The following is an 18,397-nucleotide window of genomic DNA, read 5'->3' on the forward strand; positions in this document are numbered from 1 at the left end:
ATGTAAAAGATCCTTGCCTGGTGCCACAGAGAGAATGGGCGCTAAAGGAATGTATTCCAAAGGTGGGCATGCCACTACTGGAAAGGTTGTCATTGGTCACCACTATGGGGGCAACTGGAGAAGACTTGTGAGGATTAGTGCAGTACACAAGCAGGTACATGGGAGTAGGCAGCCCCAAAGATACAAATCCACTAGAGGTGTATCATGCCCAACATGTATTCCCACCCCACTGTTCTATTCCCTAATCTCTTCAGTAGCTTAGATACTTGATCCAACATGGCAAGCCGCAATTTGAACTTGCTGGACCAACTACAGTCATGCCTTGGTTTTCAAACAGAATGCGTTCCGGAAGTCCGTTCGACTTCCGAAACATTCAGAACCCAAGATGCAGCTTCCGGAAACACAATCATTACCTCATCATTCCACTCTAAATGTTGCTCAAAACCTTTCCTGATAATCTTAATTGTGCCAGTAGCCTAGATCCAAAGAACCAGTACCACATGGCCATGCAATGTCTGGGCTTGAGCTACACAAACACAGCCTTCCTTATGTCACACGGTGAACTTCTTTCAAATCAATGAATCTTTCAAAAACATTTTTAAAATATGGAATGTGCCATTCAAGGGCAAAGAGATGAATAAAAATAGCCACTTGTATGCAAACATATTAACCCTTCCCCTCTGCTGAAAAACCCGTAACATTATACCTCTGAGTCTGTATCCAAATATTCCAAACAGATAGACGTTTTATTCAAAGGGATCCACCAACAGAATGTGGCTTCTTTCTCCTTCATATCTGCCTTTACCAGCACATTAGAGGAAGATCACCGACGCCTGCATTATGCTATAACGTGTCTACCATCCACTACTGACATACAAGGCTCTGTCCCTATGCCACATGCAAACCCACCACTTCAGAATTATGTCACTTCTTACCTTGTGGTAAAACGCTGCTCCTGTGAGCACCATTGAAACTTCATTGGTCCACTCCGACTCATATTTCCACTTGCTTGTTTCATGGTCCCACAAATGTAGGCGACCAGGATATCCGACAAGCCGGTCAGGGAACTCTCTCCATACCTGCAGAGTATAACTGAGGTGTTATGCTAATGGTATTCGCCAAAAAGATGGACAATTTGGCTTAATATTGTCCCCCCATCCCCAGAAAATAACAGTTATAGATAAATACAGAATGTCTGCCACAGGTTACAATGGTGTAAATCAGAACTCCCCTGACCAACCTTCCCCTCCCCATTTTGTGATGTTTGCTTCAGCAGCTGCTCTCTCCTTGGGCGTTTCTGAAAGCAGTTGTTGTTACTACTACTACTACTACTATTATTATTATTATTATTATTATTATTATTATATCTGTTCTTGTGGGAATGGTGGGTGTGCCCCCACCCCCTACTGTGGCATCAGCACTGCTGCTGCTCCTTGCCCAATTCTGGTCTATAGCCAACTTTCAGTTGTCCCTCTGTCAACTTGGCAGTGGTTGCTAAATATCACTCTACTGCGCATCAATATAGTACAGGGATCAAGACTCTTCAGGCCGTCTGTCATCCTTATGAGATGCTATAACCAAGTGTCTTCGAAACATTTAAGTTGTTTTCTTGAGCTGTGTTAAGCAGTCATCTGCTTTCATTTCCCTTGCAAAAGGATTATTCGAGATTAAATGGTTGCTTCATACAACAGTCTTTCCTGACAGCCTATTTCACTTTCTTCAATTCCTTTCACCTACCATATGCTCCCCCAAACAGCTTCAGATGTGACTGTTTTTCATTTCAATCAGTGACCACAGTGACAGTTTGTGATACTGCATTTGGAGCGAGTAAAAAAAAATATCCTAGTGACACAGTAATCTGAAACAATAAATCTTCACAAAGAGTACTTCATACAATATGCACTTTCAAAAATGAAAAAAAAAGTTTGTGCAAATATGGCTTATTATTACAAAAATAAACAGAAAACAATTTCAGCTTTCATGTTTAGACTTTGGACAGGCGGGTTAAGACAAATGCTTTGATCATGAGGTGAACAGTTTTTATATAGACTAATTTAGTAAAATCTAGTAGTTTTGTATGAATCATTTTCTAGTGTGGCTCAAGTCACTTTTGGACATACATGAGAATTTTTTTATGTTTTTCAACAACTTTCTAGGTGCTTTGGTAGCAGTACTGCTACAGTTTCTTTCCACTTGCCTTGTTCCTGGCACCTGGATACAATCAGGATGCTTATTCCTATCACTTCATTACTCTGCTAGCGACTACCAGATCAAAACACAAGCTGACAAGAATAGGGACAAGTCATCATAAATACACCCCTCAGCTTCTATACAGTGCTGGCTACATTACTCAAAGACACATTTCCCGGAGTGAGCAGGAAAGGAAAGATGCGCGTGCCCAATAATACGGTGGTACAAATTGCAGGTAGGCCATTTAAAGAGAGAGGAAGTTCTATCTGTGAAGTGCATTGTTTAGTTATCTGAGGTTATAATTTACACACAAAAAAAACTTATGTGTATGTGTGAATATTTAAAAACAGCATGGGTGCTTCCCTTGCTTGGCACAAGCAATGCTACTGGCACTAATCAGACATTTTAGGGATAATGTGACAGGTGTGCTTCACCTATGTACCACTGTTCACTACAGTGAGCACTGTAAAGCATGGAAGAAGTTGTGTATGCCTGTAAGTAAATACTGAGAGGCAGTACGCCAGTGAATAGCAGTTTCTGCAGAGGGAGCATACTCAGTGGAAGAGCACATGTTCAGCATCAGGCAAGTCCCAGGTTCAAGCCCTAGCATCTCCATTCAAGGGTGTCAGGTAGCAGGTGATGGCAAAGACCTCATCTAGAGGCCAGGAAGGACCACTGGAAGTCAAACAAGTCAGACTAGGCAATGCTGGGCAAATAGTCTGATCTGGTATAATAGCAAGAGAGGGATGTTTCTGGCATGCCCTGCTTGTAAGTTTCCTAGAAACATCTGCCTGGCCACTGCCGAATGCTGGACTTGATGAAGCTTTTGGTCTGATCCAGCAGAGATCTTCTTACTTGTTATATATGTACCAATGGCAATTCATCTCCACTATTACCCGCAAGTGACAGGAGATGTGCATCTCTGCCTTGACGCTTCTGAGTGCTCACCACATTAAACATTGTGATCACTAGTGTATTCACATTAAACATGACTGCCACATAATGTGTGGATCGGTTTTGACAGATCACAGTCAAAACATAAGAAACAATGGAAGAGCTAGCTAACTTCTCATGTGGTCAGTCTACATTTGGTGTCTCCATTTTCACTCTGATAAATGCTTCTTGACTTATTTCATATGGTTTACATCCCAATAATTCAACCGAGACAGTTCTGATGAAAATGCACAAGAATCTTACACAAGAATCTTACTTGTCAAACCCAAAGATTCACACCCTGTCTTTCTGCTCTTCGGTTCCTTCTTTCTCCCTGCTTTTAACGCTGTCAGTCATACATTAGTGCCACAGAATCTGGGGTTTCACAGCTCAAACCTGGCCTGGTTTCATTTCCCAAACATTTTTTCAAACATTATTTTGGTGGCTTTCCCCTCTTCTCTACCCTTATTTTTTATTTTGTTGGCCTTGTCCAAGGATCTAGCATCAGTCCCTTATTTCTGACCCTATGGACAGACCTATAATGCAAAATGGGGAGCAGCTCTCCTTGCAGTCTCAATGAAGAGTTTGGATTTGATATCCCACCTTTCACTCCCTTTAAGGAGTCTCAAAGCGGCTAACATTCTCCTTTCCCTTCCTCCCCCACAACAAACACTCTGTGAGGTGAGTGGGGCTGAGAGACTTCAAAGAAGTGTGACTGGCCCAAGGTCACCCAGCAGCTGCATGTGGAGGAGCGGAGACGCGAACCCGGTTCCCCAGATTAGGAGACTACCGCTCTTAACCACTACACCACACTGGCTCTCTAATGATGTCCCATCCTTTTCTTTGCCCTGCAGAAGTGTTGCTACAGAGTCACTGAGTTTGTGACTCTTTGCACCTACCAGTGCAGAAGTGTTGTGCCATAAAGGCAGATCAGATCATGAGAGGCCAGACAGGAAACTTAAGGGGAAAACTTGGGGGTGGGGGAGGGTTGAAAAGGACAGCTGTAGGGGAAGAGAAGAGATAATGGTTAAAGAGAGACTGGGAAAGAAAACTGAAAATAGGCAGGCTCAGCTGTGAAGACAGTTTCAGCTGACTGGCACAGTGCATGTATTAGAGACTAAGAACATCACAACACTCTGATGTAAATTGAAGTATGTCTAATAAATGGAAGCAGAGGAAGGAACCAGGCAGTGAAATTGAAATAAAAACATCTTAAGGTTTATCATGCTAAATTATATTATTTCAGAAAAAATATACAAGTTGCTTGTATAAGTATGATAAAGCTAGTCTAATTTAGCTTTGAAATATAAGGAGGCCTGTAGTATAGCTTATAAACTGACTTATTCATAAATTATCTTAAAATTACTAAAAGGCTGGAGTTGTTCCACCTTTCTTCTGCTCTGCAGCACCCAAAACATACTTATGTATAATACAATGATGGGGAAGAAGTGAGAGGCTCCCGAAAGGATGGGCTATTTACTACTTCTAAGTTAGGAACAGAGGCAAAACCCAGGTTCCATTCAGACATCACATTCCTTGCCTCCAAACCAGTTTCATGACCAGAAATGCATAAAGATTGAGCTAGAATGGGTGATAAAGGCAGTCTTAGTCTCTGTTTTATTGCTAACTGGTGACCACATATAAAGGTAATCACATGCTCATATGTTGAAGACAGCATATATTCTTCTATGAACAGTTAAGAAAATATACACATAGGAAAGTTTTGAGCCTAAACTTTAGATTAATAGGGAAAACAGCTGTTGCTCATATAGGACATAGTGCTCGCTTTATTACCGTAGCAGAAGAATGGCAAAGTGTAAGTCCAGCAACTACATGTCGAAGAGCATTAGAACTAGGTAAAAAAGACAACAGCAGCAGCCAAACATTTTTCCATACCTAGCTGACACACTTTGGCTTTGCCCCACGCCTGACTTGTTTTTCTATGAATATACAGGAAGTGTGCCAAGTTAAACCTTAAACAGCAAGAAGAGCAGAAATCTTTGCTCAGCTTCAACAGGCACTTAGCATTTATCATCAATGTGAAACATAAGCCTGCCTCAGGCATTCTATTCACATAAGGAAGCAGGGATGAGCACAGTAAGTTCCCCCTTATCACCACCATGGCTCTTTTAGGGTTCTAAACTCTGTGGGGAGATGCCATGAGCGCATGTGGATCTCCTTGCCTTCCAAGTCTTGGACAAGGAATATGGTCACAGTGATGGGGGTGGAGCTTAGCATGCCTGTCGCCCCCTGTGCGTTGGTTTTACAAGCAAGCTGGGCTACAAGAACAAGCAAGAGTTATCCCTCTTTTTCAGCAGTGGACAGAAGCAGGCAGAGCTGAAACCACTGGCTTCTCACACAGAACACAAGACCGGCAATTCCCAACACAGAGAGATAAACAGAGAGATTCATAAGCACTACAACTGTTATTAAATGTATATTTTGGGACACAAAGAAACAAATTTTAAACACAACCACATCATGGTTAAAGAAAGGTAGCTTCCAGCTGCATGAAGGTTGAAAATGAAAAATGTGGTTTAGAGCAAGACTGGTCTGCTTCGCCTTCATTTTCAAAAATTATGTTCAGCTGAATCCATGTTACATTTCTTTGCTCTTTTGCTTTTATCTTTCTTGTAAGGGGAATAGAAACAGCTGATGAATGGGTAGAAATGTTGTATAGTCCTAACTGTTTAAGAGTACAGAACACTATCTGTCAGTACTTCTGTCAACACAATGCTGAAAAGCTGTCCTTTTACTTCTCACAAAGCTTCCACTTCAAGTCACAGAGCCGTAGATATTCGCATGCCTCCTTAAATTAAACAGCACATAGGGGCTATATTGCTCTTGCTTCAGTAGTTTTGCACCATGCAATAAATCATTAGGGACCCTAATAGTTCACTTTTAACAAGTAAAAAAAATGTCTGACACTTTTGAGTGTTACTTTAATTCTTATGGCTGAAAGTGTACAGAGATCAAAGTAACCCCCCTTCTCTTCTTCTTTTTATAAAAAGAGCCTAATCGATACAGCCAGACAAGTCTGTGCTGCTAGAAAGTTCAGCCACATGTTTAAACAAGGTCTGGAGAATAAGCAGAGGAAGAACGTTACCAACATCACGTTTCCAAATGTTTCTCCTGACTGAAGCAAGACACTTAAAAAAGAAACCCTCCTGGTAACATTATATGTTGCTACTGTTCCCTCAGAATTCCCTTGCAAACTGCTCAGAAATGCAACAGATACTTTCTTGGTGAAATACATAAACAGATAAATAAATTACCACAGGCTGAGGACAAGTTAAACATCTGGTAGCCAGCTCAGGCCTGTCAAGCAAGTCAAAGACACTCTGGCCCAGGGAAGATTGATCTGCAGTCACTGATTTGCGGGTTGAAGGTAGGAACTGCATTTATACACACTTCCCCTCATGCTCTTATAGAGGAAACAGCATAAAAAAGGAACTGCCACACTCTGGATGTTTGATTCAGTTCCCCAACCCCACCCCCCGGTTAATATTAAAAATTAGCATGGTTGTGCTAAAACAGATATGTTTTAGGACTCTTTTCTATCCCACATGTATGGCATTGCCCTGGATTGTAGAATTATTCTATAAATTGGTGGCTGTTATGATTATTACTATTTTAAACACACTAAGAGAAAAACAGCTTTTGCAAGACTCAGATGTGTCTGCCAAATCAGAGGAAGCTCTGTCCAAATGGCAGCAAATTCACACAAAGACTATCCAGGCTGTTATTCAGGCAGTTCCACAATCCAAGCATCTGGCCAACATAAGTCAGGCAAACTAGGTAAAATGGACCCTGAAGTTCAAATGTGGGACTGGGAGTTACAGATCCCCAGTTCAGTCACTGAATCACTGTATTGCCTTGAGAAACTAACTTAGCCTCTTTAACATGAGCCACTGTGAAGTGATCTATATACGGAAAGAGTGGTCAGTGCGTGTTTGGTATAATTTCTGATGTTCTTACGTTTAAAGTGAAATATGAGCTGCAGCTTCCTCCTGCCCATGTCCAAGGTCCTCCGAGCCCCAACATCAGATATATGGCTGGTTGGGACACATCAGAGCATGTTCCTAGTGGGCATCCTTAGGGGGCTTATTTTGCGCCCTTCTTTATGGCTTTTTGCCACCTTGTGGAGACCTTTCTATTTCAACAATAGGCATTTGGCCTGTCAAGTCACAGATGGTTTTTGCATTCTCCCAGATTTTTCTTAACACATTTCACCTTTATATCCTCCTCTCCTAAATGGTCTATATTATTACAATTTGTTGTAAGTTTTGATTTACCGAATCTAAGCCACACTTAAAATGCAAATTCTTCAAGTACACAAAAACAATGAATATACAGATATTCCAGCCAATTCCCCATATTACAGCTGCTTCAGCATGCCCTTTGCCAGCAGTCCAGACACATGAGATTATTTAGCCAAGTCTATTCAAACCAACATGCCACAGTCCTCTCGGAAACTTGCCCAAGGAAACTGCTTATTTGAAAGCAGTCCCATGTCAAGATCTCTCTTCTTTCTGAAAGCTTGTGTGTCAAAGGAAAACTTATCCTCTGTCCTTCTTCCTGGTGTGTTCTGAACCAGAGCTGGCAACATGTTCATTTGTCTAGCCTTCCATTGTGAATACACAGCTGTTCTGTACTTCTCCACACTCCTGTTTAAGTGTAACCTTCCATCCTCCATGTTTCCCCAAAAGAAGAAAATATAAGCTTGGCTGCTCATATAGCTGCTAATCCCCATGGGAGAACCTCCCTGTCTGGAGACACATATGGCATACTTAAATCTCTTTTTTCCACATATATTTTATTATTGTTTAAGTCAGTATGTCAATTGTCAAACCAACTCCATATAATGTCAACTGTCTTAAGCTTATTCTTCATGATTATGGAGGAAAATCTAAAGAGCACTTTTGTACTAAGCTAGTTCACCCACTCCTTTCTAATTCTTCCTTAGTTCCTTACTTGAGGATCCAGACCATCTCATTCTCCTCTCTGCCACTTAAAACAATATCCCCCTCTTATTAAAAAACAACCCAGCACACTTAAAGGGAAAACAAGCTTTCTGACATGACTTCATCTTCTCCTCTCACACCTTCAACTTCCAGCCAAACCCAATGACTTTTCCTAAATTATTCTGTAATGTTCAGCACTGTCAACTTCTTTGATTTCTATAGCTTCCACAGTGCTGAACTCCAGGAGTGGTGAATCTCACACCCTTGGAGGGCACCACAAAATTAATGTGGCCTGATCACACTGCCAACAGCAGTGCCAACAGGTACTGGCAACAATGCAATCAGCACGTACTCTCTCGATCTTTGCTCATCCTGGCTACCACCTGGATGCTAATGTTCTTTTTTGGGTAGAAGAGTCTCAATAGGGTTGTAAGTTATACAGATTTTCTATACCTTTTATCAGTTTGTGTTAGGCCTGGTGACAGGACTGCACTGCTCTTGGTCACCTTGACTGATGACCTTTATTGAGATAAGAATAAGGGGAGTGCGACCCTGTTGCTTCTGGTTTATCTCTTAGTCCATTTTGATGGCATCATCCTGGACAGACTCTGTGGTCTGGCTCCTATCTATGGGGTTAGTTTCAGAGAATGGTACTGGGTGATTGCCACAGGCAGCTGCGTTGTGAAGTACTGCTGGGCACACTCACACCCCCAATATGAAGCTGTTGGGGATGATCTTTAGGAAATTTGTTGTGTGGCCATGCAAGCCCTAAACCAGTATCTAGACACAGTAGTGGGTTGGATGAGGGCTAGTACAGTGGTGCCTCGCAAGACGAAATTAATTCGTTCCGCAAGTTTTTTCTTCTTGCGAGTTTTTTCTTCTTGCGAGCCTTCGCTGCCGACCCCCAGCATTTTAAAAGCCCCCGGGACAGCGGAGGTCTTCTGAAGGCAGGCGGTGGGCGAAAGTCTTTGCTCCCCCCCCACCTGCCTTCAAAAGCCGTCCGGGATAGCGGAGAAACGCGCTGCACTTCTCCGCTATCCCGGGAAGGCAGGCGGGGGGGAGCAAAGACTTTTGCCCCCCGCCGGCCTTCAGAAGAGGTCCAGGAACTCTTCTGAAGGCCAGTAGTGGGCGAAAGTCTTTGCTCCCGACGGCCAGCATTTTAAAAGCGGTCCGGGATAGCGGGAAAGCGCAGCGCGCTTCCCTGCTATCCCGGACCGCTTTTAAAATGCTGGCGGTGGGGAGCAAAGCCTTTCGGCCCCCGCCGGCCTTCCTGGACCTCTTCTGAAGGCCGGAGGGGGGCAAAAGGCTTTGCTCCTCACCGCCAGCATTTAAAAGAGGTCCCCGGAGATTTCCCTATGGGCTTTCTTCTTGCGAAGCAAGCCCATAGGGAAATTCGTCTTGCAGAACGACTCAAAAACGGAAAACTCTTTCGTCTTGCGAGTTTTTCGTTTTGTGAGGCGTTTGTCTTACGAGGCACCACTGTAATAGCTGTAGCAGTTACTCCAGGATCTTCGAATCCCTTCTCCAGGGACTCCTGCCAGGTAGGATGTGGCAGGTGGTTATAGGGCCTTTTTAGTGGTAGCATCCTGGTTGTGGAATGTGCTGTTTTAATTTCTGCTCTTGACTTATTCTTATGCTTCTTCATATTTTATGGTATCATTCATATGGCTATTGTATATTTAATTTGTTTCTATTTTATGTTAAGCTGTCCTGAGAGCATTTTGGGGAGGCCTATGTCATAATAATCATCCAATGTGCTGTAGACAAACTTTTGCTTATAGTAGAAGACTAAACGGGCAACACAGGAAGACAGGTTTTGGAAATCCCCAAAAAGCGTCATGAGAGAAATACACATATAGTTTCCCCTCTGCTTCTGTCCAAGAGTTTCATTTTTCAGGCTCTCTGGCACACATCTTTATGTGCTAACCTTGCATATGAGTTGGAAAAGAACTATAAGTAATCCTCCCTCCATGCTGGGGAGCAAGGACAGCAAAATGCAAAGATAATATTTTCTGAAGATTAACAACATTTCCTGGATAGCTGCAAGAACTTTATGCTGATTATGCATCATGGCACTACTTGAAGGTTAAGAACATTTTAGCTGAGGATTTGTCCCCAGAAGCATTTAACTCAATCAACTCAAGTCATGCAAAAAGCAGAAGCCGTCTTACCTCATAACCAAACTGCAGCTCATCTGATGTCAACATGATTATGTCATCATCAATGGCCAACACTGCTTCCGTTTCAATCTCATTATAGGGGAAGAAGCGGTTACTCAACTTGTTTTCTGTGGTCCGTACAACCTTTAGTGGCACTCGAACTTTCGGCCAAACAGTTTCTGTGAAGAAGAACAAAATCTAAGATTTTGTTTGCATTTTTGCTGTATCTCAGCTGCAATTTTATTACACCTCCGCCCCACCCCCATCAAGTCCTTGTGCTCTATGCATGTACAAGGCCATGAGTACAGCAGGACAATTAAACTATGGGAGGGATTCACTTGACAAACCCTGTCAGTGGAAGCGCTACGCATGGGTGTCTGCTTGCACAATGGGACTGTTCTCCCCTCTCCTCCTCTCACAACTGGCTGTGGGAGAACCCCAGACAGCATGCGGTGAGAGGGGAGAGGGAATAATTTTGTCTGGCAAGCTGATATGCTTGCACTGATACAACATTTATAACTTCACAACACTGAACTTCATCCAATGTATTTCAACACTCCAATTAATTCAAATAACCTTGAGATACAGGTACGACTTTGAATACTACTAGCAGTAAGAACATACATCATTATTTAATACAGGGGTGGGGAACCCATACCTCTGTGTGTGTGTGTGTGTGTGTGTGTGTGTGCGTGCGTGTGTGTGTGTGCGTGCGTGTGTGTGTGTGTTTGCATGCACACATTCCAACGACTGATGGGGCAAAAGTAGATGGGACAACCCCCCCCCCAAAAGGGAAAAAAGTATGTACCTCTATCTTCCCTTTGTTACAAATACACATGCACCAGACACCAAGCACTCAGCACTCTCTAACACTCATACATGCACTCCCAACACATCAGGCAAGCAGGTCAGTAACTCACTCAGCACTCCCAGCCCTCTCCACTCCAGATCTGGGAGAAGGGTGTAACTGGAAAGAACCTTCTGCCTGCACTTTACAGGAAAGGCAGGCAGAGGGCTCACTGCCAATCATGGCACTGTGGTGCTTAGCACTAAGACCAGACAAGAGATCCCTCTCCTGCCTTTTACTCACAAGGATACGTTCTCTCTGATCTTAGTACTGTGGCACTGATATCAGGCCTAAGAGATCCCTTTCACTACTCTGTGACTGACATCATATGGTATTAGTAGGTACACATAAAAGAGATGTACATGAAAACATCTCTGTTTCCTGAAAACACAGTTGATGGAGATTATGGTCAGATGTCCATTTTCACTGCTAGGAGAGTCTGATTTCATAGTTTACAGAGTACTCCAAAAGAACGTATAAAGTTCTGCACACTTCAGATGCTGGCATCCAAACATAATACCTGAGACAGCTTCCTTAGGAAAACTGTACCCCTTTCCAAACCACACTAAACAACTATGAAAAGAAAGTTTACCTTGGAGGGGTTTTAAGAAAGGCGGAATTGGCCCAGATGAGCAAAAGAAACAAGAAATACAGAGTGAGAGGTTTTGGAAATATAATCATTTCAGTTTCCTACTCCAAGGTGGCCCATGTTAAAACTAAAAAATGTTTTATATAATTAATTCTTACTAGCACTCTTAGCGAGGCCTTGGTTCAGTGGCAGAACACACACTTTGTGTGTACACAAATACACGCAAGCTAAGAGAAGGGCAATAAGGTATACACTCCAGAAAAGGCTAGGCATGAATCAGATGAGATGGAAGAGGAACGGAGCCATGTGAGTATCTAGTGAGACACAAGAGAAGATGAAGGGAGGAAATGGTGGCTTTCTAGAGCCATGTTCTGTGACACTGTGATGACCTAAATATAAGTTCATTACCTAAACAAAAATTCTAGTCACTCTCAGTAGTAGATAATTTAATATGTGTATGTTTTTGTATATTTCCTTAACTCCAAACAATTGCAAGAAATTAACAGACAGATCCTGTTTACTGAACCAGGTGACCTAAGGCACTATCTTAGTTTAGTTTTACCTCAAAAGGTCATAATGAGAAGAAACAGGCTAAGGCCAGATGTGTCACCCCACACGTTCTTTAAGGGAAGGTTGGGATAGACAGATAGATATCCATCTTTAGCAGGTTGTGCATCATTTCAGCTTGAAGCAGGAAATGTTTTTATTTTTTATTTTTTGCACTGCATCTAAATAGAGGTAAGTTCACTAAATTAATATCCTTCTACTGTCAGCATTGCTAAGGAGCAGGAATAAACTGTGTTAGAGATTCGTGTGTTATCTAAACATAGGTCACATAGGTATAACTACCAATAGTGAAGTGAGGATGCTACAGAGATGACAGCAATTTTACGTTGTAGAATATAGTGTGGCAATAGCAGTGGAAACGAGATCAACTCTTAACATTGTAACTTTTACCCACTCTGCATAATTTTCTTGAGCATAAAAACCATCAGTTTAGAGTTAAATGTTAATGAAAAGTTATTGGATAAGAAGGGAGAATTATAATAATGTTTCTGCCTACACAAATATTTCTAGCAGCAGACATTTAGACCACAATATTTATTTTAGCAAATGCAGACTAAGTGAAAAACATCAGTTTCTCCTATAACACTGCAAAGCTTCCAAGCAGTCTCTTTTTTAAAATTAATATCCTATGTGCAAGTCATATGCATTTGTTGGCACTCTGGCTGAGCCGACAATCCTCCTTACACACTGAACACTCTGCTAATGATGACTAACTACCTATTTACATACATGCAGCCTATAGCCCTCAAAGGCTCTTTAATACTCCAGTGAGAAAGCATTTATGGTTTTCTGAAAGATTTGATACTTGCAAGCTGACACTTTTGGATTCATTTATTATTTTATTTATTTATTTCATAAAATTGATACAACACTTGATTGGGTTTTTTAAAACAAACAAAACAAAAACAAAACACCCCTCGAAAGATAAAACAGTAAAATCAAGAAAAATGTACAACCCTACTTTAAAACATACAAAAGTTAAAATACTAAAACAGATTAAAATTGTTGCAAAGTGTGGACACTGCCACACTAAATGATCAAGTTCTTTTAAATGTAGAACAGGTGTTACGGGGCACCTGTAGTAGTGCCAATTCTGCTGATCGAAGTGGTCGAGTGGGCAGATGTGGCACAAGGCGACCTCATAGGTAAAGTAGTTCCAACTCGTTATGGGCTTTATATGCTAATGTTAACACCTTGAACTTGGTCCGGTAGCAAATTGGCAACCAGTGCGGATCTCTGAGCATAAGTGTATATGCTGACAAGGCCTCACTCCTGTCAGCAATTGTGCTGCAGCATTCTGCACTAACTGCAGCTTCCAGGTTAATTGTGAAGGAAGTCCCACATAAGAGTGCATTGCAATAATCTAGTCGTGAAGCTGAGGCTTCAATACTTTGGCCACCTCATGAGAAGAGAAGACTCCCTGGAAAAGACCCTGATGTTGGGAAAGATGGAGGGCACAAGGAGAAGGGGACGACAGAGGACAAGATGGTTGGACAGTGTTCTCGAAGCTACAAACATGAGTCTGACCAAACTGCGGGAGGCAGTGGAAGACAGGAGTGCCTGGCGTGCTCTGGTCCATGGGGTCACGAAGAGTCGGACACGACTAAACGACTAAACAACAACAACAAGTCCTGAAGTAACTAGTGCATGAAATATGGTGGGAAGGCTTTCCTGGATGAGGAATGGCTGTAGCTGTGGAACCACCCACAGTTGGTAAAAGGCGCTTATAGCTACTGAGGCTGCCTGAGCATCCAGTGGCAGATAGATCCAGAAGCAACTCAGACTGTGAACCTGCTCCTACAGAGGGGAGTGCAACCCCATCCAGGGCAGGCAACTGACCAATTTCTCAGACAATGGAGCTACTAATCCACACTGCCAGTGTCTTGCCATGATTCAAGCTCAGCTTTTCTAACCCTCATCCATTTCTCCATGGATGATTCAGATGTTATGGAGAAACGGAGCTGAGTGTCATCAGCACACTGATAGCACCTTGCCCTGAAACTCCCAATGACCACTTCCCAACGGCTTCATGTAGATATTAAATAGCATCATAGATAAGATAGTCCCCTGCGATACCCCAGAATGTAGCTGCCAGGGGCCAGAAAGGCACTCTACAAATGCTACGCTCTGGACTCTGTCGTGAAGGTAGGATTGGAGCCACTGTAATACAGTGCCCCCAATTCTCATTCCCTAGAGCTGGTCCAAGACGATACCATGGTTGAAGGGATCAAATGCCAAGAAGAGATCAAGAAGCAGGTGCAATGTCACCCCCCCCCCCCGCCCTGCACTCTGCAAAGGTCATTCATCAGGGCGACCAAGGCTGACTCAGTTCCTTAGCCAGGCCTGAACCCAGATTGGAAAGATCTTTGAATTGTAAGAATGCAGTAGACCTTAGGTTGCAGCTACACCCAATACAGCTCAGAAAGCTCCTCCTGATTCTTTATTCAGGAACCAATTCCTGAGCTGGGAGTCTAGCGCTGCTACCTTTGTTAATGGAAACAACCTGTTTTTGTTAATTTCTGGATTTTACTACAATTATAGTTCCCTGGGCTTCTAAGGACCAAGGTGGCAGAGCACAAGTTCTAGATTTTGTGCAATTAATAGTTTCATGCTATGTCACACAACATTATGCCTGACTTCAATTTACATGATTTACAATCTTGCAACATGTTTGTTAGTATTGTTTCATTTTAAAATAAAACAGAGGAAGCACACTTCAGAAATGTCAGGTAGTCATTGAGATACTAGGGTGGGGGCTTCAAACTTGCCTGTAACTTTACACTCTTAAAGTGAACACTGGCATGAGTTCATTTTATTTCTCTTTAATTTTTGTAAGCCTGTAGCAAAGGCTTACAATATTTTTTATTATACAACCAAGTTACAAATTGGTAATACATAAAGAGAGATGAATTTATACAGTTACTATGGGGCCATCAATGGGGAATTGTGGGGAGAGGTGGATAAGCTAACTGCCTTTATATCCACCGATGCAGTAGCCAATATTAAGAGCCAATTTCAAATCTGAATTTACTGTAGGGCCATCATGAGCAAAAATTACCTTTGATGTTCTCTTTCTAGTTCCCATTAATGTATATCAAAAATACAACTGGTTCAAATAACAGAAAACGTACCTGACTTTGCTCAAAGCCAGAAATGTGTTCCCTATACAGCACTGGCCAGGATATCCTGCATTTGATACTCAACCAGGTTAATGGTCCCAGCTTTACTATAACCAATTAAAAGAGAATAGCCATAAATGTGCAGATACTACCGTAGGGTAATAAACTAGACCTTATCGTTGACAGCGGTGTGCATTACTAACTTCAAACTCATTCCTTGTCCTAATCCATCAGAAACTTCCTGGCTTTAATAGGCTATAAATGGCAGAAGCTTTGAAGTCCAAGGATTAGGAGCCGTAATAGACAGACTGAATGAAAGACTTAGTGAAACCAAGTTCTGCTATCCTACCAAAGAGCTAGTTGGAACGAACTGTATGCATTTGAATTAAAACAAATTAAATTAAACCCCTCGACAGCAGACCAGGACATTCCACAACCTATCCAAGTGTTAAAAATACATAGATGAAGGGGGTAGCTGGCGGTCACATAAGAAAGTTATTAAAATACATACCTATTAGAAAGTAAAGCTAAATAACTAAGTCTCAGTAAGGAAACAAACCTATGACCTTCAGGGCCAATTATTTTTCATGTCAACAACTTAATATATTTTCAACAGTATATCAATGAAAAAGGGTTATATAATGATCTGCTACAATGAACAGAGTTTTAAGTTTAAAAATAGTGAAATACTACTTGGCCATGACAATTTTGCTCTCAAATAATTTGGCTTCATCCAAATCTCAGGATTAAATAAACGAACATGTACACACACAGGGGAGAGATGATAAGCCATGCGAGCTTAAGAAACCCAATGATTGTTCTGCTCTCAAGAGGCAGGACACTTATACATTTTATAACAAAGCTTCAGATAGGCTTCTTTTATTCAAAGGTACAAAAATATTTCACCCAAATGCAAAATATTTCAGTATCTATGAACTACATGCATCAGATAAAGCTGACCAGTAATCAACTGATCAATCAGTGTTCACACAATCAACCCCTTTCTACCCCAAATCATTTCTAGTATTCTATTTCTTTGACACACTAAAAGCACAATAGCTCAAAATACTAGAAATAAAGTGCATGTTTTTATTTATATAAATAGAAAGTGGAAACACACACCCAGAAATCAGTGTGTGAACTTGGACAGGGCAACACACAGAATTCTGTGTGTATACGTATATGTATGAACCTGTATGTATGAAGATATGAACCCCCACCTACTTCTAACTTCCCTCGCACAACTTCTCTTCCTCAAGAAACACAAAGAGAGGGATCCGGATCCCATACTCCTTCACTATTCTTTTGTCCAGTTGCTAGAAAGAAACAAACAAAAAGGAGAGAGCACTGGAGGAGGATGGACCCCTAAATAAATCTCCACTCCTAAAGCAATTGTTGGAGCTTGGTCTGGGCTGCGGAGAAGGGTGCAACATGCCATGCCCTTTTCTTTATCCCAAGCTGACCAATGATTCTGAGAAGTTCTGGTGAACAGCAGTAGGCAGTCAGTGACTTCTTCACCAAGAAAACTGGAGTGTAGCAGGTTCAAGGCATATGCTCAAGTGTGGAAGGGAAGAGTGGGCAGCAAATTACTCCATCTTCTTCCTAGCTTGACAGCATATCCAATCCATGGTTACTCAGCAAGTTATGGCTGGTGCGATCACTTTAGCTTTGACTGTCTTTGACTAGAGATCCATAAGCAAGCACAATAGGCCACAGGGTTTATTCGTTGTAGGCCATTATAACCTTTACTCTCAGCATTCAAGTGCTGTAAAAGCAGTTCACAATCAGGGATTCAGGTTAAAATGGATTAAAATAATCTTCCAAAAGGGCTTGGAGCTGACAAGCAGCCACTTGTGCACTTTACTGAAGAGGGGCTTTTTCACAGCCAGTCAGTACTTGTTGCAATACTTAGAATTCAGGGAGGCTCTCTTTAGACATGACCTTGTAACTGCCCATTCTAAAGGTAGCTGGGACCACTCCAAACATGGAGTATTTCATCACTTTCATTTGTGGACCCAGGCAGTCAGCCCCTTCTGTGAGATGTAATAAGCCAAGAGGAACGATGTGCTAGTACATAATGCTGGACCCTTCTAATCACCTTGTCTTTGTCCTCATGCCATAGCAAACAAAACACGTACCACAAAACAGGACTGCACAGTGCTCCGAGCGGCTCCCAGACTGCACTGCACAATTTTAGCATTCAGGCTGAAGTAACTACAAGGAATTATCCTTTAAGTACTCAGCAAACATGTCACAGTATGCCCCCTGTACACCACTAAGCATGTCAAGTTTGGGAGGATTTCTAAGGTGAAAGTTTCATTTGATATACCACCCAGCACTGCTTGGTGGCATCTACTACTACTAGAGGTCAATACCTATACCCTTCCTCAACCTCTTAAACTGCATCCTTCATTTTCTGCACACAAAGTTATGTGGCACATGCATATTATACCAAAGGGCAATATGTCAAGAAACGTTGGAATATATATTGGTACATGTACGTTTTATTGTTTAGTTTATTGGAATGGAAATATATGTTCAAAACAGATCTTAAGAAAGAAACACACATTTCTATTTTAATAATAATAATAATAATAATAATAATAATAATAATAATTTATATACCACCCATCTGATTGGGTTGCCCCAAACACTCTGGGCGGCTCCCAACAAATTAAAACATCAGACACAGTAAAACATCAAACATTTAAAACTTCCCTATACAGGGCTGCCTTCAGATGTCTTCTAAAAGACAGATGGCTGTTTATTTCCTTGACATCTGATGGGAAGGCATTCCACGGGGCGGGCACGGCTACCAAGAAGGCCCTCTGCCTGGTTCCCTGTAACACTACTTCTCACAATTTAATGTATACTGCGAAAGGACCACGGCTGTGGGAACCTGGTAACGTGAAGGCCACAGTTCCTCATGGGTGGCCTTCCAGGGGCCACATGCCAGTGGCATGTGTGGCCAGAGATAAAAGTCATCAGGCCCAGAAGCATATGGGAGAAGAATAACAGATGAAACTCTT

General features: G+C 42.0%; 1 protein-coding gene across 4 annotated transcripts in view; it reads right to left on the reverse strand.

Moving 5' to 3' along the window:
* Positions 1-18,397, reverse strand: part of EXT2 (exostosin glycosyltransferase 2) — an 81,174-nt gene that overhangs the window by 10,989 nt on the left and 51,788 nt on the right. For all 4 annotated transcript variants that reach the window (XM_079951417.1, XM_079951418.1, XM_079951416.1 and 1 more), the window contains 2 exons: positions 10,259-10,425; positions 936-1,079 (listed from right to left, as the gene is read on the reverse strand). In XM_079951417.1, the coding sequence (XP_079807543.1) occupies positions 936-1,079; positions 10,259-10,425 (311 nt within the window). The remainder of the gene's footprint in view (positions 1-935; positions 1,080-10,258; positions 10,426-18,397) is intronic.

This window comes from Podarcis cretensis (assembly GCF_951804945.1).
Source record: "Podarcis cretensis genome assembly, chromosome: 1".
NCBI lineage: Eukaryota > Metazoa > Chordata > Lepidosauria > Squamata > Lacertidae > Podarcis > Podarcis cretensis.